Source organism: Phasianus colchicus, chromosome 8, assembly GCF_987193195.1.
Source record: "Phasianus colchicus chromosome 8, bPhaCol1.hap1.1, whole genome shotgun sequence".
NCBI classification, from domain to species: Eukaryota; Metazoa; Chordata; class Aves; order Galliformes; family Phasianidae; genus Phasianus; species Phasianus colchicus.
The window spans coordinates 25,624,924-25,647,172 of NC_143443.1; the positions used below are offsets into that span (position 1 = coordinate 25,624,924).

The 22,249-nt window shown below is 41.2% G+C and overlaps 1 protein-coding gene across 2 annotated transcripts in view; it reads right to left on the reverse strand.

Annotated features, from left to right (window-relative positions):
* Nucleotides 1–22,249, reverse strand: part of LOC116231792 (VPS10 domain-containing receptor SorCS1-like) — a 277,398-nt gene that overhangs the window by 12,765 nt on the left and 242,384 nt on the right. For both annotated transcript variants that reach the window (XM_090145485.1, XM_090145486.1), the window contains exons 19-23: nucleotides 19,886–20,072; nucleotides 15,245–15,378; nucleotides 13,522–13,645; nucleotides 12,506–12,618; nucleotides 6,384–6,515 (exon numbers count right to left, since the gene is read on the reverse strand). In XM_090145485.1, the coding sequence (XP_090001611.1) occupies nucleotides 6,384–6,515; nucleotides 12,506–12,618; nucleotides 13,522–13,645; nucleotides 15,245–15,378; nucleotides 19,886–20,072 (690 nt within the window). The remainder of the gene's footprint in view (nucleotides 1–6,383; nucleotides 6,516–12,505; nucleotides 12,619–13,521; nucleotides 13,646–15,244; nucleotides 15,379–19,885; nucleotides 20,073–22,249) is intronic.

The window sequence follows — 22,249 nt, forward strand, 5'->3', positions numbered from 1 at the left end:
TTCTTATTCTGTCAGGTCTGTTTCTAGCTCAGAGGATCACAGGTGAGTGGACCTTAACCTATGTGTGGCTCTGACTCTCATATGATTTGTGATGAACAAAACATGTTTGAAGTAATTCTTCACACAAGGGTTGATCTCACGCTTACTGAGGTAATAAGATGGTTTCAGCAGAAAACAAGGCCTTTTGCCTGCATTGATGTCTGCATTTAAAGTGGTACCATGGAAACACTGTTGTTCAAAAAGCAAATAAGGAAACGTCACAGTACTTTTTGCCTATTTATGTAGTGAATATCTACATAACTCTAACTGAACAGCTAGGTGTTCAGCTGGGGAACAGGTTAGCATCCCTGTTCCTCTCTCACTCAGATGTAACTAACTCAGCTCAAGATGTAACTTCTTAGAATAGCAACCTTCTAATTTATAGTCTTGAAAAGTCTCCCTTGTGAAAATAATTAGCTTTCAGAATTAGTTTTGGTCCTTAACTGAGCCTCATTGACTTTATCTGCTTCATTTGCAGAATTAAGCATGATGTGCAAAAATAATTCAGTAATAGAAACCATTCTTCATGTATCATTTTTCATCAAAGGACACATAATGAATAATAATAACAGACAATTTGTGAAGGAAAAGAGATTCCAATTTAAAAATTGAACAAAACAAGAATTAATTTGGCTTCTCTTAGCATTTTGTCAGAATTAGGACTATGAAGGAACTGTACGAACCAAGAAACAGAATTATCACTCATAAGAGCATTTTTGCATTTATTTACCATATTTTGAAATCTCTGGTGTAAATTGGTTTACACTAATTGAATGTGATTCAAATGTGCCAGTAAGTACTAGTTAAGAATCTAGATTATTTTTAAAGATAATGTGTAAGGATTTCAACTAATGAGTGGCACAATTCTGTTCAGTTCATTGGGTAAATCAATAAACAACTAAGGAAAGAATTATGCACATTGATTGGTAGAAGCAACTTGAAGTGGTAGTAAAAAAGTGAAACAGGAGTCAGGGCAAACATAGATTACACTCAACTGTGCTACTCACTCTAAAAAAAACTTATTTCACATGAGGCCTCTCAACCTCTCTTGTCCTAGCTCTGAAAAGACCAAAGTCACTGACTTACTTGGGTCAAGCTGAAATTTCTTAGGTTCTCTGATGAAAGATGCAAGAAATCAGGCTGCCATAGTATTGAGATACAGCATGAGAGCACAAGGTGGAGAACACGTCTGTAGTTAGTCTAGGACAAAAACTGATCAGCAAATACAAATCCTACATCGACCCTAGAAATATGAACAAGAATACACTATAGCTGAGCAAAGGTGACCAGGAGTCTTGAGAATCCAGATCTGCTCTCATATTGAGCAAGAATGAGGAGGTGAGAAGACTGATATGTGGCAGAAGTTAGTTCAATGACATTGTAGCGGAAATGCAGAGTCACAGCCCAAAGCAGTGATTGAGCACCTGGTGGGAAGGCAGGGCCAATCCAGGGAAGCTCAGGTGCATGCAATGTACCTGAGTTGCCAGAAGGGGTGGAGCCAGGATCCGACCCTTCCCAGACCTCATTTAAGGGCTGGCAGTGGAGACAAGGGTATCCGCCTGGAAATCCCTGCATATCTGAGGCCTTCTGTAGGTAAGTAAATTTTCTTTCTTTGTATTTGTTTCCACAGCTACTGTATTTGGAATTGTCCTCATTTGCTACAGCCTGAGACTTTGCTACTCCACTATTATTGCTGTACTTTCCATCACATTATAGTATTACAGACACTAAAAGAAAATACACAGATAATGTCTTCTATGGCACGTAAGCAGCTGATCAAGAAAAGCTAGCTAAAAAGAAAAAAACAGCAATAAAATGTTCATATTATCCTTTTTTCTTCCCGTTTTTCTTTACTTCTTAGTTACCAGGCTTTTCTCAAGCAGCAAAGCTGCAAATATTAAAGAGAAATCTCTTCTAGTAAATTTTATGTACTTGCTCCTCTTCTTCCTAAAACTTTACTTCTAGGATTGATTAGCACCTCTTTCTGTAGGCTCTGAAAGCTTTCAGTTAATCATTACCTTGCTAAAAAATTATTCAGATTGACTTATCTGAATTATGAGAGGAAAGAAGAGTAATAAAAACAAATATGCTAAAACATAGGGAGAGGAGTTCAGAACCCAGCACAAATAAAGATAGAAGATATGTCACATACAGTGAAGCAGCAGTAAACCTAAAGCTGCTTTAAGGAGCAAATCCTAAGATATATAAACATACAGACTTGTGAGCACCAGCTTCCATAGTGCTAGAGGTATTTTGCCTTCTCAGTTCATCACTGTCCATTTGATACTCAGTCATCTGTCACTTCCCATCTTTTTGGCTGGGTACAGATAGTGGTCACAGCTGCAATATGTTGATCACCGTTGGCTACTAACCAGCTGGTGATGCCATTTGCCAGAGATTCCATCATGCTTTCTACATTGCTGATAGCTCTTTTCAGAGGTAAGATTAATAGCTTCAAATGTCATTAGGTAGTTGCTCTTGCATCTTGTTTACATTCTGCTTTTGCAGTTATTTTGAACAGGCTAGGTAAATGGAGAACACAGGAAAACATTGAAACCTTTCCTTGATATGAAAACATCTCTTTAGAGTTCTCATATATGTCCTGCTTATGTTTGACTTAGCAAGAGAGGTGCTTCCTGTATTTCACAAAAAGTCTGCATTAGATAATATGGAGAGAAAAAAAAATGCATGCGTAAGTATAAAGATAACCCTTCAGAATCCTCATACGGAGTAAAAACATGCACTGAAACAACTGAGTGATTGTGTCTGTACCACTGCCCTCTGTTGAATTTTAAGTAGAATATTCTTCTGACTGTGCATTCATTTTGAGTTGGATTAGTGCTAAAATTACTAAAAAATATTACTTAAAATACTTCTAATTAAAGGTTTGCCTTTCACAGAAGAGGAAAAACTCAATGCTTTTGAATCCAGCGTATCTGAATTCTGTAATCATCACTTTCACCTAGCCTGTCCATAAAGACAGTCTAACAATTGCAATCCAGACCAAGTGGCTGATGGTTATTTTCAGTGGCTCTTTTTGCAAGGTGTTTTAGTAGTGTTGCAGTGACAACAAGGACATGAAGCAGCAGCATTTTATAACTATCAATTATTTCTTCATTTCTAAGCAGGTTTGTCTCACCTGCTGGGAAACAAAGCAGGTGAACCAGTGCTGTATTCTAAGAGGGGAGAAAAAGAACAAGGAAAGAAAGGCAAATCTATAGCATTCTGGTCATGAATACCAGATTTTTTTTTTTTGGCATGTGCAAAATGTTTGGGAATTCCACAGGATGAAACCACCCCTTCATTTCTGTAAAACTATGAAGAATAAGTTTATATTGATTATAGAAAGTAGGGTGGACAAAGATCATCACACAGTCTGTATTTGTTAGATAGAATTGTCCTATATTGTACACTGAGAAAGCGTCTTCTAGTCTCATGCATAACATTTATTTCACCTATCAAGAATGGTTACTGATTTAAAGGGATTTTACTGTCGGAAGTATCTGGAATGAAGATTTGAATTTTGTGAATGTAACTTGTGAAAAAATGACACCAATTAGTACTTGTATGGAAAACGTTAAGTCATGGCCCAAAACAGTGATTTGAGCACCCTGAGAAGGGGCAAGGCCAGCTCTAGCAGCACCAGTGGAAGCAATTCACTTGTGCAACCAGAAGCCAGGCTCCACCCTTCCCTAACTTCATTTGAGGGCTGGCTGCCACAAAGGAAGTTATCTTTACTCAGAGAACACCTTATTTGGAGTGTTTGGTCAGTTCTGATTTTGGGCAAGAGGTAAGCAGCTATTTTTATGTAACAGATTGTGACCTTTATCTTTCTTGGGTAATTAAAGACTGGCTTAAAGCAGTTATCTGTTATCACCTTTCTCTACAGTACTGCACTTAGAAAATGTAATTTTTGAGACCCTTGAATTAGAGTGGTACATCAACTTGAGGGAAAAAATGGCATTCTACCATTCTGCCACATAGTTTCAGCAAGAGGTAGAAGACACAAATGTTTCAATCTAATGGGAAATTAGTCCCTAGCCTGGCTTACATGCTTGGCAGTCCAACTGTTTGTTTACTCAACAGCTTAAGGCTTATGTGTTTAGTCATCTTTAAAAAGAGGCAAGTGAGATCTAGATTCCCAAGGGACAAGTAGGCATATAGCTGCCTCTGAATTCAGAGGGAACCCAGAGACCACCTACATACAGTCTGACCAGAGAGATTTCAAAGTGTGGAGGGAAAAAAATGAACTTATGCAATAAGAACTTGGGGAAAAAACCTTATTCCCTTGCAGTGTTTATATGAAGCACTTCTGTATAATTTGAAGTTTCCCTTCCAAATTAGAAAAGTTATCCAGAACTATAACTCCTTTGGGTCTGCACCTGCGAACACAGACTTGCATACTAGTCTTTGAATGGCTTGCTGCTTGCTTGTGAATACAAAAGATTTGTATTCCTATCAGAAAAGAAAACTATACATTATAAAGTACCTAAGAAGCAACCTGAGCTACCATCAGCAAAAACATCTGCTGTCAGTATTCATCTCAGCAAATGAGCTCTCAACACTTTTGAGAAAAGGATAGAGAAGGATTACAGGCCAAATTACAGGATGACAAAACAGGAACAGTACCAGAATATGCTTCAGAGCTGAGGGCATAAAAACCTTTTGGGGCATTTCTTATGTAGTTCCCATTGAAAACAATACTATTTTCTACTAGAATCCCCCCGAAAGGGGGAAATGTAGTAGCCATGGACCAGTAAGAAACTGCACTCTGATGATCCTGGTGGGAGCAGGGAAGATACTTCTCCATTTAAAAAAAACAGAGCTGGCTGCAAATGGCAAATAATTTCACTCTCTTCAAAGGTTACTCTTTGGGCCCTGCAGATTGCCAGTAAAGTTGCAGGATTTTCATTGAAAATGTCATCTCTTCTTGCCCAATTTGAAGGGTTGTGAGAGAACTGTTAAGGCTTCCTTTCTTCACCCTCACAGAGATTCCATTTTTACAGGTGGAAAAAAGAGAGGGATAACTAGAGAGGAAGTACATAGCAGAATACAGTAAGCTGCTGAGTGTTGGAAGGGAGCTGGGACAGATGTAAACTTGGTAGTTCATGGAGTGGCTTCCTTATCAATTTGAGATAGAGTAAAAGAAAAGGTAGGTGAATTAGAAAGGTAAGGAAAGATTTGACAGAGCAGTTAATCTTTATCTTTTTTTGTTTATTTTATGGGTGGGGAAAAATTGTAGAGAAAAGGCACTTTTTTAAAAAAAAAAAACTCAGAAAGAAGAAAACATTATTGCTAAGAATGCTGAGCAGCAGGTTTAAGAATATGGGTGACCTAGTGAATTGAAACCTAGAGGAATATAAGAAGATAATGTGATACATGAACTGATGGGAAGTATTAGTCAATTATAGTTTCAAGGGAAAATACAAGAGCAATGCTAAATTCCCTCTGCCACCAGATAGAGGAGCAGACACCCAGAAATGCTGAGCATTTTATCATAATGCAGTGGCTGAGATTTGTGAGCTGATAGCATCTTCTGCTCTTGTACTCATAAAGCTCACACCCACAAGGGTGTACGTCTGCTCTTGGGCTACTGACATGCTTTATGGACAGATACAGTGGTGCTCCATGTAGAGCTAATTATCTTTGCCTCTGGAACCTGAGATAATAAAGTGGCAGTTGCATCAAGATTTCTGTCCTGCACAGTATTTTAACTTGTGACTCACTCTACACCACTGCCCACTCATGAACAGAACCTTTTGGGTCTTGCAGGTAGATATAGTTTTCTTGTTCATTGCAACCTATTTCAGCTTCATACAGGCAGAACATGCTGGAGTCTCTCAACCCCAGTGCCAGAATTATGAAGACAGCCAGCAGGATAATCTAACACATCCCCTTGTCTAAAGGCCAATGAAACTGTGGTCTTTCCAGGTTTACCACCCAGCCCTATCCTCCAGAGTTTTCTCAGATTTTTTGACCATCTCAAATTCTTCCTCATGAGGTTATCCCAGTGCAGTTCAGCAGGAACCATCTGGTAAATCTTCCTGCTGTCTTCCAATTTCCATGAAGTAGAATAGAATCTTTCTTCTCTCCCAAGGAGGAAAAGTCATCGTACAAATTTAACTATACTGAGGGATACCAGATCAGTTTTCAATCCTAAATTATACATCTAAAGCTGTTTTTTGTGAAAAACAAGCAACGAAAAAATCAAAGAGGATATTGAACATAACACAGTCATTGTTTAGATCTCAGTTAATCTGATAGCAGTAATTATTTCACTTGGAAATCCCATATACACAAACAAATGCAAAAATGTTTACTTCGCTGAGAAGCGGACACAGTACCTGCTCTAGGTCTTCTGCTGTTCTTTTATTTTCCCCTGTGGCATCTTGATATGGTAAAATGAAGAGTTCAGCAGATGTGGGCAGGCCAGGGAGCACTGCGACCAGAATATGCTTGCTTGAAATACCTGTTGCCTGATACAACAAGACAATTAGTGGACAGATAAACAGCAGGGATGACATTGAATGCTGACAAATTCTTCGTGAAAGCACTGCAGTTCTTACAGAAATGATGTTAGTTGCATCTTGTACTGCAAAGAGAACCTTGTTAAAATCCAGTGCAAGTAAAAAATTAGGGATTAATAATTTTACTGCGTTCTGCAGTAAAATATACAGTCCTGGGGCAACAGTGATCATCAGACATGCTAAAAGGAGTTCCTAAATCTGATTTATGACTTATTTTATCTGAATGTAGCAGTTTGAAACTTGTCTGCCTTCTCTAAGCTGATCCCTGAGGTTTTTTGTTTTGTCAGTGGTAAGAAGTAGCCTGTTAAAAGGCAATTTATGTGGGCTGAATTGTATTCTAAAGGTCTGATTAATCAAAACAGAGCCTAAAATCCTTGTAGAGACTCGGAGGAAAAAAAGTGAATAAGATTTGAATCCCTGAAGTCAAATTCTTGTAGTTCTGACCCTGGGTCAGTTCCACAAGATAATGAGGAATTTATTTATTTAGATGTTAAATGTTGTATCAATGTGCGACTATTTTTTGTGTACGTCTTGTTGGCTGAATATCTTAAACCATTAGTTTAGACCCAAACATTCTGTCAATGCAGAATTAGCCAATATTCAGAAAGCAAATACCCCACAGTCATCACTGTATGGGTTTCAGCTGCTGTTATGACGAAATTATAGAGTGCATTGTAGAGTTCTTCTCCAGAAAACAAGTGTGTTTGCTTACAGGAAGTTCTGTGGGCCAAAAGGAGGAGAAACACAGTCTGCTGAATCTTCTTCCACTACCTTTGTTGTGGATTGTCCAGCCTGTCTTTTAAATCTCTGGTTTTAAAATGCTGATTATTGTTTTCTTCATTTTGGGGCTGGAGGGGTGGGGAAGTACCCTCACATAAGGGCAGACCACAGTAGCTGGGTGCAACAGGATGCCTGCAGACAGAACATGAAATGCTCTGATGTTAATTAGACTTAAGACTTGTAAAGTGGTTCAGGAGCCAAGACTTAGAGCAGCTGGAAACAATGAGCAGAGGATGGAATAGCATCTGAACTTTGATTGAAGTTCTTCATCACCTCCACATGTGACTGCTGACAGCAAAGGGAATACTGTGTAGAGCTATGAAAAAAGAACCTTTCCACTGCATACAAAAAAAAAAAAAAAAAAAAAAGAAACTACAAGCTTTCATTACTCCTGTTTTTTAGTGGGGGTTTATGTTGTTGTAATTCTTCTTCTTCTAAAGGTTTCATATATTCTTTCCAAGTATCTGTGAAGCTAAGGCTTGTATTATTTGTGTCTGCCTAACAGGTTGTTTTAAGATGTCAAGAAAAAGACACAGCTTTACCAGTTAATGGAAAGTCTTCATTTTCTGAGGCTGGGAATGATTATTATTATTATTTTTAGCTAGAAGCTTTTGTCTGATGTACTCAGTTCATTCTTGTCTTCATCAAAAGTAGAAGACAGAACTCAAAAAATCAATGATGTGAGGAATAATTACGATTGTAATACAAAATAGGATATTTTGTGATAATGTGAAATTATCCTTACACACAGAGAAGATCAGATTTGAGTAGAGAACTATAATTTCTTATGCAGAATTTTTATCCAAGTCTGCAGGACTCCTTAATAAGAATGTAATACTTAAATAAAAGTTCATAAAAATTCTATAGCACAGCTATAATTTCCTGTTGAATTATTTAGTTATTCAACTTATTTTTATACAGTGTATTTAATTGTGATAGAATCTAGTGGTTTTAACTTTAATTTCTATAGGAACTTCTAACAAAGGCTTATTTAAGGTGAATCATTTAGCTATATAAAGGGGGATAATTAGCTATCAGTTTTTTTTTTTCCTTATGCAAACAACAGAAAGACTGTGTTTTCACTGCTTTGCTTTGGGAATATATCCTTGGTACTGTGGTACCTGTGATACCTTGGTACTGTGATGAAGGGGGAAGGGGACATAATGAGGGCCACTGGGGTTGAGCGTGGCTCAAAACGGAGTTTGATGGGTGAAAAGGGTGGAGTTCAAAGGGATGGAGAGGGGCAGGGGGGTGCTGCTTCCTTGAAGTGTCTGTACACTAATGTGCGCAGCATGGGAAATAAACAGGAAGAGTTGGAGATCTGTGTGTGGTCACAAGGCCATGATCTCATTGTGATCACGGAGACATGGTGGGACAGCTCGCATGACTGGAATGTTGTCATGGAGGGCTATGTGCTTTTTAGGAAAGATCGGCTGGCGAGGCAGGGTGGTGGAGTTGCTCTTTATGTGAGAGAGCAGCTAGAATGTATTGAACTCCATCTGGGGGAGGGTGATGCAGCAGTGGAGAGCTTGTAAGTGAGAATCAAGGGGCAGGCTGGTATGGGTGACACCGTTGTGGGTGTGTACTACAGGCCCCCTGATCAGGAGGAGGAGGTTGACGAGGCCTTCCATAAGCAACTGGAAGTAGCGTTGCAATCCCAGGCGCTGGTGCTTATGGGGGACTTCAATTATCCGGATATTTGCTGGAAAAGTAACGTGGCCAGGCACGCGTGGTCCAGACGGTTCCTGCAATGTATCGAAGACAACTTTCTGATGCAGGTGGTGGAGGAACCGACGAGGGGAGGGGTGTTACTGGACCTTATTCTCACAAATAAGGACGGGTTTGTTAAGGAAGTAAAAGTGGGGGATACCTTGGGTTGTAGTGACCACGAGATGGTGGAGTTCAAGATCTTGAGTGGAAGAAGAAAAGCAAAAAGTAGGATTGCTATCCTGGTCTTTAGGAGAGCCAACATTGATCTCTTCTGGGACCTACTTGGAGCTATCCCGTGGACTAGGGTGTTAGAAGGTAAGGGGGTCTGTGAGAGCTGGTCGGCATTTAAACAGCTCTTCTTCCAGGCTCAGGATCGGTGCGTCCCTGTGAGCAAGAAATCGGGAAAGGGTGGCAGGAGACCTGTGTGGATGAGCAAGGAGCTCATGCGCAAACTCAAAGGGAAGAAGAAGGTCCATGAAATGTGGAAAAAGGGTCTGACCACTCAGGAAGAATATAGAAATGTTGTCAGGGCCTGCAGGAATGCGACGAGGAAGGCTAAAGCCCACCTGGAATTGAATCTAGCAAAGGTGGTAAAGGATAATAAAAAAGGCTTTAAGTATGTTAACAGTAAAAGGAAGACTAGGGAGAATGTAGGTCCCCTACTAAGTAAGTGAGGGGGGTGTTCTGGTAACAGGGGATGCTGAAAAGGCGGAGATACTGAACGCCTTCTTTGCTTCTGTCTTCAGTGAAAAAGCTCCCCCTCGGGAATCCCAGACCCTGGCGGGTAGTGAGAAGGTCTGGGGAATGGAAGACTTCCCTTTAGTCAGGGAAGAGGCAGTCCGAGAGCGCCTAGGCAACACCAATGTTCATAAATCCATGGGACCCGATGGAGTGCATCCACGGGTGCTGAGGGCAGAGGTGATTGCTGAACCGCTCTCTATCATCTTTGAGAGGTCTTGGAGAATGGGGGAGGTGCCTGAAGACTGGAGGATAGCCAATGTCACTCCGGTCTTCAAAAAGGGCAAGAAGGAAGATCCAGGTAATTACAGGCCAGTCAGCCTCACCTCTGTCCCTGGAAAGGTGATGGAACAGCTTGTGCTGGATGCCATCTCCAGACAACTGGAAGAAAAGGTTATCGGGAGTAGTCAGCACGGGTTCACCAGGGGGAGGTCATGCTTGACCAACCTGGTAGCCTTCTATGATGTTGTCACTGGCTGGGTGGATGGGGGGAGAGCAGTGGATGTAGTCAACCTTGATTTCAGCAAGGCGTTTGATACTGACTGTCTCCCATGACATCCTTATAACATAGCTGAGGAAGTGCGGGATAGATGAGTGGACAGTGAGGTGGGTTGAGAACTGGCTGACTGGCAGAGCACAGAGGGTCGTCATTGGCAGTGCAGAGTCTGGTTGGAGACCTGTAACCAGTGGTGTTCCCCCAGGGGTCGGTGCTGGGACCGGTCCTGTTCAACATCTTCATCAATGACCTTGATGAGGGGACAGTGGCCACCCTCAGCAAGTTTGCTGATGATACGAAGTTGGGAGGATTGGCTGACACGCCCGAAGGCTGTGCTGCCATTCAGCAAGACCTGGACAGGCTGGAGAGCTGGGCAGTAAGAAACCAGATGAGGTTTAACAAAAGCAAGTGTAGAGTCTTGCACCTAGGGAGGAATAATTCCATGCACCGGTACAGGTTGGGGGATGACCTGCTGGAGAGGAGCTCTGCGGAGAGGGACCTGGGTGTCCTGGTGGACGACAGGTTGGCCATGAGCCAGCAGTGTGCCCTTGTGGCCAAAAAGGCCAATGGCATTCTGGGGTGCATTAAAAGGAGCGTGGCCAGCAGGTCGAGGGAGGTGATCCTCCCCCTCTACTTTGCCCTGGTAAGGCCTCATCTGGAGTACTGTGTCCAGTTCTGGGCTCCCCAGTACAATAAAGACAGGGATCTCTTGGAAAGAGTCCAGCGGAGAGCCACAAAGATGGTGAAGGGCCTGGAGCATCTCCCCTATGAAGAAAGGCTAAGTGAACTGGGTCTGTTTAGCCTTGAGAAGACTGAGAGGGGACCTGATCCAGGTCTGTAAATATATAAGGTGTGGGGGGCAAAGTGGCAAGGCCAGACTCTTTTCAGCAGTGTGCAGAGACAGGACAAGGGGAAATGGCCAGAAGCTGGAGCATAGGAAGTTCCGCACCAGTGTGCGCAAGAACTTCCTTATGGTGAGGGAGACGGAGCACTGGAACAGGCTGCCCAGGGAGGTTGTGGAGTCTCCTTCTCTGGAGATATTCAAGACCCGCCTGGACGCCTACCTGTGCGACCTGGTGTAGGGATCCTGCTTTGGCAGGGGGGTTGGACTCGATGATCTCTGGAGGTCCCTTCCAACCCCTACGATTCTGTGATTTTATAATCCTTTTTTTCATGGCTTGATTTTCTTTTGAGTAGTTTATATTTTCAAAATTCATCCTGAAGATAAATGGAACCTTGAGTACTTGATACAGACATAAACAAGCCAAAAGGACAAGCTTCAGAAAAGTGGGGGATTTTTTTGTGGTCTCTTTCTTTCTTTCTTTTTTTTTTTTTTTTTTTTACTTTCCTCCTCTCCACCTGCTTTTTCAGGGAATTGAAGGAAAAAACCCTCCAGTAAGGATTCAGACAAATTTCTGCTTTTTTAAAAAATGGTATTTCTCAAATTTTGAATGGAAACAAAGGTTGTGGATGTTATTAGCAAGCTTTTTATTCATGACACCATCTATGCAAAAAGGCTGGAAAGACATTAATCTAGGTCTTTTGAACAGTTCCTGTTTTTCTGCTGAGCTGCGAAACTGCCACACACCTGTCTCTAGCGTACATTTCTCTGCCTCTTGGTTTGAAATCCAGATATTCAAACAAACAATGTTTTTATGGCATTCTGTTTTGCGGTAAGAGGAGGAACTTCAGAGCTTCTCCATAGTGTTGGTGGGAGAAATAGCACCCATCTTCACCCATGAAACTCATGCTATATGAAAAATATAAAGTACATACTTGGGTGCTCTTCTTAGTAGTGAAAATTATTTTCTCCTTGGTCTTCTAATAGAATTACAAATATGCTGTAGGAAACTTAGAAGAGCATTGCTTTCCACTGCTGTATAAGTACAGCAGTAAAAGAAGGATTGCAATGCAACAGAAAAGACATTTGTAAAGCTAAGCGCACACACAAGTAATTTGTTTTTCTAGATGCCCTCTTCTCTGAAATATTCCATTAAAAAGAATAAAGTGAAGTCTGACTCCTAGCACTAGATTGTCATAGGATGGGATCATTTCACTTGTATAAAATTTAGGATTCTGGACTCAAACACTCATCTATCCCCTTTCATAGTTGCAAGAGACAGAGAGACACCTTGAAAGAACAATTTATTCAGTCCTAATGTAAGCAGAAAGCAAAAAGTGAGCCACCATAAGACAGCTTATGCACATTGCTTACCTCCACCAGAGCTCTCTTGACTACTCGGCTGATGTCCCTTCTCCACTCTGGGATATCTGGATTGTAGTCATCCAGATTTGGGGAAAAGGATAACCGCAAGGACCGAAATTGCTCTGCAGATACAATGATGCAGTGGTAAGACATCTGAAAATGTCTTTGTGCTGAATGAACAGAACTTCATGAAACCTGCTGCAGTTTGTGTTTTGCTTTTCTTTATCAATCTGCAAGTGATCCATACCGTGTCAGAGAATCCAGCAGTAAATCAGAGTGATTCACTGCTCAAGTGTCACAAAACTGAAAAAGGTGATAGGTCCTTACTTTTAAAAGGTGAACAGCATTGGAAGGGGAGCTGTGTAGAGAATATAAATGCTAACTTCTTGATTTCTGAAGAAGACAAACTCTGCAAAGGAAGCCGTGATTATATTCTCATGGACATGTTCCAAACGCTTGAAATCTTAACTGGACAGCCTTGGAAAAAATGCTTCTTAATCTTTGCTTTTGCTAACAGAGACGCTCACGCTGATCACTTTCACTACATGCTTAGGGAATTTCCAGTGGTTCCTGGACCACCTCCATACTATATGGCATTTGTTTGTTGTAACTGTTTCTGAAGCCTGAGTACAATATCAGAGCAGTGCAGATTTCTGTATAGGACTGCACCACGCTGCATTGGCTTTTAATTTCAGCCAGGCAGCTTCTGTGTGAGTAAAGAGGCCTCTACTGGCCGAGAAGAGGAAACCAGCTTGCAAGCAGCCTAAAATTTTTATAATTGTGTTGGACTAACATATAGTGATTGATAGATCTGACACAGAGGGTTCTGGGAAGACAGTCAACACTCTGCAATTGTCTCAGTCTGGACTAACATCAGTCAGAGGCATTATGCTGAATTGATATCACTGGAAGTGAGCTTACAACCTCGCTCAAAGTATCTTGGAATTAAGACCTTATATTGCTGCCTGCATCTTTAGCTCTTGATTATGAAGAATCCTATGCAAAACAAAGGGAGAAGGGCTCACCATACACAGCGATGGTCTTTGTGTCCTGAAGAATGGTGTTTCCTGCTGAGACCTGAACAGTGATGGTATTCATCCCTTCCACAGAAAATGTAAACGTGATGCTCCCTTCCAAAGTGATCAGTGGCTGCAAATACATGAGAAGAAGAGAAAAGAAGTTAGTTTGGCTGTAAGGGAAAAACAAAGATGAGTTTGGCTCTTTGGCCTATTGGGATGGTTTGGGGAATTGGTTCCATTTGCAAACTTAGATGTAGGAAGGATCGTGTGACCTGGAAGCCAATTTTCTGGAGACTGCTCAGGATGCCTAAATTTCTTTTTACTGCTATTCTTCAGTATCTGTTTCCAGGTGGCTTTCTGCTGAGCATGCTGTCTGCTTGGAATCCCATGTTAAAGTGTCTTTGCTTCACTCTCCAGAGAGGTGCAGATCCTAAATAATAGGAGGGCCCACCAGACTCGCTTCTCCAATGTCACACTCCTTTCCCAGATCTAGCTGTGGTTTGTTTAAGGTATTTAAGGAGGTTGTGGCAGAACGAGGAGGCAAATCAACATTTGTCAATTGCTCTCCTGCATTATCCCTAGATGTGGAGATGCTGCTTTTGGAAAAGGATGGATTTTAGAGAGAACGCAGATCCCCTCAGTTTGGTCTGCTGTGCAAACCAGTAAATCAGTGAGCTGTGCTGCCTTTCAATAGACTCTGCCCTCACTTCTGTTTTCGCTTATTAATGAACTCTGGATGAGGTCTTCAAAGCACAGTATTAAGTCAAACTCTGTTCCCATTGTAGTCTGTAGTAAAATTCTCACTTCAATGAGAACAGAGTTAGACCAACTCTGATCACTTACGAGCTTAGAAGATCAGAAGGAAGGTTAAAAGGTGAGAATCAGAGCCTGTAAGTACCTCAAGGGAGAGACGATTTCTGATACAACAGAGTCCTTTAATCTACACACAAAGATATAACAAGATCCAGCAGCTTGAAACCAGAGCTAGATAAATTCAGACTACAAACACAGGGCATATGTTTAACACTCAAGATAATTAGCTGTGGGGAAAAAGCTGGGGGAGAGGGTAAGAAAGAAGCAGTGAATTTTCCATTATCTGAGGGACAAAGCAACAAGAAATTCAAATTCTGCTTTAATCACAAAGAGGTAAATAAAGCAGGAAGTGTTGATGCAATCCTCTGACCTGCATTATACAGAAGAAAAACATGTGGTTGAAAGCCCATCTCAGCCCTACAAAAGCCACGAGAATCTCCCCCCTTAGAGATTAATAAGGGTGCCTGGGTACCTCTGCCATAAAGGTACCTACAATAACAGTTGCAATGCCAGTGCAGATTTACTAACTCTCTGCAAGCACAGAGGCAGCAGAATGTGTTGTATGCTATTTTCAGCTTTTGTTATTGCTTTTATAGTGAGTGAGGAAAAACGCATACTAGAAGCTCTTTGGGACCTTGGTTCTATACATCTACCTTGGATGAAAATGCCAGTACAAAGCTGCTGACAATTTGCATGAAATGGCAATAAACCTGCAGCTAAGTCACAGCAGTAATCACAAAATGGTTCCTATATTTCAATGTTGGTACATCAAAGATCTAAGAGTTAGTGTCTCTTCCTCTGACTTGCAGTTTTCCTGTGTGGAGGACCATTTAGAAGCATTTTCAGACCCTTCTCTTCCTCCTTTCCCAAAATTCCTCCTTGATTGTTTTGATATAAGTCCATAGGGAATACAAACCTCTGTGTTGTTCCCAAACCACCAGATGTAAGTAAGTGTTCCCACTTGACTTGGCCACAGTACTGCCGTGGCATTGACCTCCTTGTTCTTCGTGGTAACAAATGGAAGAGATAAATGAACATGTTCCAAGGGACCTGCAGAGACAGATACAAGGTGAGAGTCCCTCCCTGTGGAATACCACCTTGGGATAGAGGGGACCTGAGGGGAGACCCACTGGTTTGAGGAAATAGTGTCTTAAATCACCACAGGGCATGACATTTATCACACCTGTACCAGAGCTAAAATCTTGGGTTCTTTGTTGCATGGATGTCAAATATCCAGGAACATTATATATTATGCCACTTAAACAATAGAAGCAGAGCCCAGATATGTGAACAGGGTCTTCATTAAGAAGACATAAGAATGTGCAGGACAAATGGCTTCAGTTGACATGGAGCATCTCTGTTGATGCAAATTATTATGATTTGGTGAACTTCAGTAATACTGTATCTATTCATACTGGATGAAATTCTGTCTGAACACAGTTATTCACTGACTGCTTTCATTTTATGTTACCTTATACTCCCTCTTTTCCACAATAAACTATTTTATTTTTTAATATAAACAGAACATAATTCATTTGACAAGTGACATTATGCCCAGGGTTACACATTTCTCATCTTCTGGAGACAGATGGGCCTTTGTTATTGCGTCTTGTCCTCTAGATTATTTTTTAAAACGTGTTCTGACTGTTCACTTAGAGAACAAAGCAATTGTTCTAAAACTGGCAGAGAAAAAAAAAAAAGAAAGACTTCCCAGGTGATATGGGGACATGGGTTTCTAAAACAAGTAAAATTCACTTCCTACATCTGTGAGCTTCTAAGTGATGAGAAGTGGAGACCACAGCCTGAGAGGGTCGACTGCGTGGTCCATGTGAAATTGAGGTGCTTTGCTAAAGGATCTTTTATATCTTAGGAGAGGATTTTTCTGAAAACATCATATGCATGTATCATCACTTAGAACCTGGTTTTCCAACCTGAAGAAACACTGAACATCTTAGAGCAAACATCCCATGACCCTGCCTCACACACGTGCAGAGAGGCATGAAAAAATTCACCCAAACCAGACTGTATAAGCGATGCCAGTATAAACGAGAACCACTCTTTCTGATTCATTACTAAAATGCAGAATTCTTTGTGATATAGACTCAGCCACTGATTAACCTAACGCAGCCCCCATTAAGAGTCACTCATGATGGAACTAACCATAGACTGCTATAGACCAGATTGAGCTCATTTTTCCTTCAATAATAAGCAGTCCCTTTTATAAATTCTTGAGAAGCCGGAATGTCATCCTTCTGATTTTAATGGAATTTCCCTGCTCAGGCATGTTTCTGTGACCTACAAGACACTAAGAACTGAGAAATGGCAGCTTCCCAAGCTGAATATTTTGCAGCTCTGATCTCCTTTGGGATGTTTGCCAAATGCCAAGAACCACCAGCACCGACCTCTAAAGGAATACATTTCCTCACACCTGATGTGGTGACAGTAGTGACAATGACACCTGCGTAAAATCCAAAATAACTGCACAGTTGCTCTGAATACAGCTTAAAAGACCATACTGCAAAGGATATCCCGCCTCTCCTCAGACCTGTGCCATGTGCTTGCTTAGAAAGAACATGAAAGAATGGCTTTAACAAGCCAATTCTGCCTCAGCATTTCTCCACAAATAGCTGATGGGTCAAAGTGGCTGAAATGCTGAACTATTATCTGGCCAGCAGATGGGGATAGCTCATTCTGGATGGGCTCTTAACTGCTAGGAGACTGCATCTTTCCAGATAAGTTTGTAGAGACTTATTTCAATGTATATACATTATACAAGGCGCAGTCCATGCATAACAAAATACTCCTGCCTCACAATAACCTGCATCTGTGGAGCTCTGGAACAGCAGCAAAGGGGCTGCAGCAGGATGAGCAGGGCTGTTAGAAAGAAGCTTTCCTCTTATTGTGGAGATCACAAACTCTGTGGCTTAGCACCTGTAGCTTTGTTCTCAACAAAGCTGCTGGTCACAGGTAAGGAAGGATGCTGGAAGGCCCAAGGTTGCTCACACTCATATATCAGGTCTGTAACAAGAGGTCCCCCATTTAGTGCCACTTCTACAACTTTCCTGAAGCTCAGGCTGCATGTTGCTTTCCTGTGTATCTTAGCAGCACACTGTTTTTCTTGTCAGGTCACGTATTCTTACAAGACTTCCCAGAGGCCAAATTCATGCTTATGCACCCTGAGCTAAATAAAGTAGCCTTGCTCATTAGAGAGCTGAGAGGCAAAGCAAGTATTTCCAAAGATTTGGAAGCTTTTGTGGATCTGGACATTAGGCTTTATGAATTTACTGTACAATAAATTGGCTTCAGCCAATCTATTGCCAGTCTGAATGGCACCATACTCACTTTGTAATTTGCTCTGAGGTCCCTAATTCTTCTCAGATAGAGAAAGGTGAAACACATCTTTCAGGCTGTGGCTTCTCTGGGGGTCAGGCACGTATAATCTAGGCCTGGCTGCAATGATCATGCAGTGACATATTTAAGTCACATATTGACTTTATCTAAACACAACACAGAAATATATGCTTTATCAGCTACTTAGTAGCATGAAGACATCTGGATATTGTTTCTTAATTGTATTTTAAAACAATCAAAACAGTTCTTAAGCCTTTTATGGCTCGAGAAAATGAATTAAATCAGCTACAACCCAGAAAGCCAATACGAGTAATGGTGAGGGCCACCCTGCCTTCTTCTTCTATTTTGTGGTTGCATGACAGAGTGGTTATTGTTGTGTGGGCTCATTACTGTGCAGATAGGCTGAGCGTGTGAAAAGGTCCCCATGGACCTTTGTTGTCAAACAGCAAACGATTACCAACCCTGTTCACAGAAGGCTGTCAGAACCTCTTGTGAAATATTAACTGCTCCATTTGTTTCCAGTGACCTTTTACACAGACTGGAAAAAAAAAAAAAAAGATGACCACTGCTTGTGTTGAGGTGATTTTCATAACCAGCAGCAGAAGGAGGGGGGTTGCTGCATCCTGCAGCTCCCCTGCTAAGCATCCAAGCACAAGCAGGAAGGCAAACTGCAATGTTACTCCAGAACCTCTCCTCTGCAGACAGGGGCACTCTGCACTGGACCAAACCTGTGCTTCCTCAGTTGGTGAAGAAATCATATGAAAGCATATAAACATCTACTCTGAGCAGAGTTCCTTTTCTATCATACAGTGATTCTCAAAAAAGTATAACAAAACCAACCAACCAAAAAAACAGTAGCTATCTAAAAGCTGAGACCTTACCTTGCCTCACCAGTGCCTCAAAGCAGAAGCAATACAGGATAAATATACAAATAAGGAACCAAAGCTTGATAACAATCTGATTTATCAGCAGAGTTCTTTTTTGCAAGGTAGATAGGAGTTTTTCAAACATACAACACTGCTGAAGGACTCTGTGACATAAAAGTTTATGGCAGACCAGTATCAAGTAAGGGAATCATAAATGGTACATTATGCTCATTAACTTCAGGTATTTTTCAAGGAAGAAGTTCAGGGAGGTATTTGTTCCTGTTCCCATCACACTCCCACATACACCTCCTGTCTCCTACACCTACAACTCCCACTGGTCCCATCTGTTGATACGACCTGTGCACCATTAGAGAACTGCCCTATTCCCCTAAAGATGCACCTGATTTCATGCTAAGTGAAGTAACTCCAAAACCAGATTCACAGAATGTGGAATGTGCTGAATTATCTAGGCAATATGTGGAATTACTTTGGTAGAGGCTAAGTAGTATTTCTATAAGCATAACATAAATAAAAATAACTAAGTTTTTAAATTTTTTTTTCTTCAATAAATCCGTCGCATAGATATAAAGCCTGAAATACAAGTAATTAACAAAACCCAACAAAAATAACAAAATAAACAAACAAAAGAAAATAATTACACTACGTAAAACAAATTATGGCCCCAAACAAAATCTATCAGAGATACTACAAAATTTCAGTAACAGTTAAACATTATGGATTCACAGGCATGTGCGAGAATAAAGATGAAAGAACACATTGCTGGTTTTATACAAGGACCGAGATACATTTTAGGTGTAAATCAGAGAGAGCTGACATATAAAAAGGTTGAAAAGAATAGCAAAAGAGCAATGTGAAGATAACATTTTTTCTTGTTATACTCTTTTAACACCAGGATTTTGGTTCCTATGACAACAGAAAGACTGAAATGCACAAGTTTCCATCCCAAATGTGTCTGCATTTCATTAAAGGGCAAAACACTGTACAAAGTGAAAGTCAAGGTTTTTAAAAGTGATTAAAGATGTCTTTATTTTTCTGGCACTGTAAACATGCTAACGACAGTGCATTTCAGAAAGGGAAAGATAATACTCTGAGGTGTCTCAGATTGGACCTCCCAAAGTTAGAGGTTAAACACGGTTCAAAAAACAAACTGCTATTTCCCATGTCCCCTCTCATTCTGAAGTCCTCTGTTGGAGGTCAAACCCTCACTATCTGCCATCATTTCATCCTCCCACATACAAAGTCCAAGCATCATCTCTCAGAGCAAGTGATAATTTTTTCTAGGAATGACAGAAGCTAACAATGAGTATGAACATACATACATGTTACGTGCAGGTAGAGGACAGCATTGTCAGATCCCAGGCTGTTTTCCACCAGCACGGTCACTCGGAATATGCCCACGTTCTGGTAGGTGTGTTTGATCCCATCTTCTGTTGAGCTGAGATTGGCATATGAAACAGCGGTGCCGTCGCCAAAATCCACTTGAATGAGGGATCTTTGGAGGTCTCCCTGTAGTGACAAAAAATAGAAAGGGTCAGAATATACTTTTTTTTTTTTTTTCTTTTTTCTGAAAGAGACTTCCTAGAAGATCAGTCCACAGCCTCTGATGTCAGCAGGAGTCCTGGTGGGAGCTATAGAAAATGACTGCAAGAGACTGAATCAGCGGAGTGATGTAGACCATCCAGAGCATATTCACATTCCTGATGTTAGCAGAGGTCACTTCATCAACTTACAAAGCAGACACTGGAGAGAAAGTGATCCTTCTTCAGGTTAACTCAGCTGCATTATCAAAGGTGAAGTATTACTGAAGGTGTATGCTGTAGCCTTGCTTTCCTACCTGTCAGGAAAGATAGGCATTATTTGTAAACATACCAGCTCCTTTCCCCAGGTTTCCTTATCATGAAGAGCAGTGTTGTAGTGGGAGTGACTCTCAGCAAGCACTAAGGATGTGGGTAACTGTTTGCCTCGGGAGTCTTTGGAACAACTCACATTATGCGTTTTGCATTTTAAATCATAAAAAGTAGATAGACAGAACAGTGCAAGAAGGAACTTTGAGAAGTCCTCAGGGAAGGGTCAACCCTATCAAAGCAGCAGGGTGTTAAAAGAACCTCTTCAGTCTCACATGATAACAACCGCTTACAGGAGCTTACAACTTGTTCAGCGGCCTGATTTCAAGTGAGCTGGATTTGTATTTATTTCAAAATAGCTACCAACACCACTGACACTAAGTGGCACCCTTTGTGACTGCCTCAGAAGAGGAGAGCTAATGAATTGACAAGGCTGATTAAACTCTTCTCCTCCTGCCTAGAGATAATCCTATCAGAGTGGGTTTGTAGCACAACTCAGACTGCCACTCTGTGACATTATTCTCCTGGGCTGCTAATCTAGCAGGTTTCAGAGCTGTTACAATAAATTACAATAAGTAAATAAATATAATCCACAGCTGGGGGGATAAAGTTTAAACCAAAGCCAAGGATATCAGAGATCTGTGTTATTCATGCCAGACTCTTTAATGTAAACCAATCCTAGAGCAGGTTTTAATCTTCTGCTCCTGAAACTGAATTCCAGCCTGCTGCATGTGGTCTTGTCAAATGTCAAAGCCACACGGTCCTAAAAGAAATTTAAAACCCAAAAGAGGAGGGTGATATCATTTCTTCATTCTGCTTTCCAGACAAAAAGCAAGTTTCTGATTTTTTTTTTGCAAGCTAGTTTAACAGACAGAAAAGTAAGTCTCAACCGTATACAAAACAAACAAACAAACAAAACACTAGAAAAGCCCCCCAAAAATGAAAGATAACCCATGTCTTACATGCTTGAAACACAAGATTTTCTGATATCACAAGCCAGTGATATGCCTCTGGTAAGGGCAGCTTCTCATGACCAAAATCAGCCTACATGTATACCTGTATAGCAAGTATGGCTGCCACATGGCTGCCCTGTCCCTCAGGTGAGACATAGAATCTTGTCTCAGTTTAAAGCACTCTTTCTCTTTTTGGGAGTGCCACTTGGAGGCTCCACATGATGCCTACATGGGGTATGTCCCAGCTCCCTGTTGCTATGTAGCAGCTCACAACCAGGCTGATCCCAAGGCAGCTGCCACTGTCTGCAAGAACGTCACTAAAATAATAGCCAAGGACAGTCCATAAAACTGGCTGAAAATACACTTAATTTACTTTGGTTCCCTTCTTCCCCTACTGCTCTGAGATAGAAACAGTCCTCTGAATGCCCAGAAAAGGTACCCATGTAAATGCTCGGAATCAGGCAGGTTTTCACATCAGAAAGGGAAATGTATGAGTATGAGAGAACTGGAACAGAATCATTCACATTCCTCATTTCCTTCAGTCTTTTTATCGCTTGTTGTGAAGACAGAAATGGTGGAAGCATGGCTGAATGGGAAGTGGGGGCAGCAGAGCTCTACTTCAGGATAGCAAGAGAGATAAATTGTTCCAGACACTGTTTGTAGAGGTTAAAGCGGTACTCATTACACTGCCCTGGCACCCTGCTGGAAGCTCAGCTGCTTCCAAAGAGATGAGACAAAAATAACTGCATTGCTCTGCTCTGGAGTATTGCAGATTGAATATGTGGAGAGAAAGGCATCCCCTGACAAAAGCACGTGCCTGGAGCTTCCTAGAGATACCCCATGCCATTTCTCTCCAAGTCCTGAAGGTACAGACAGTAAAGTCCCT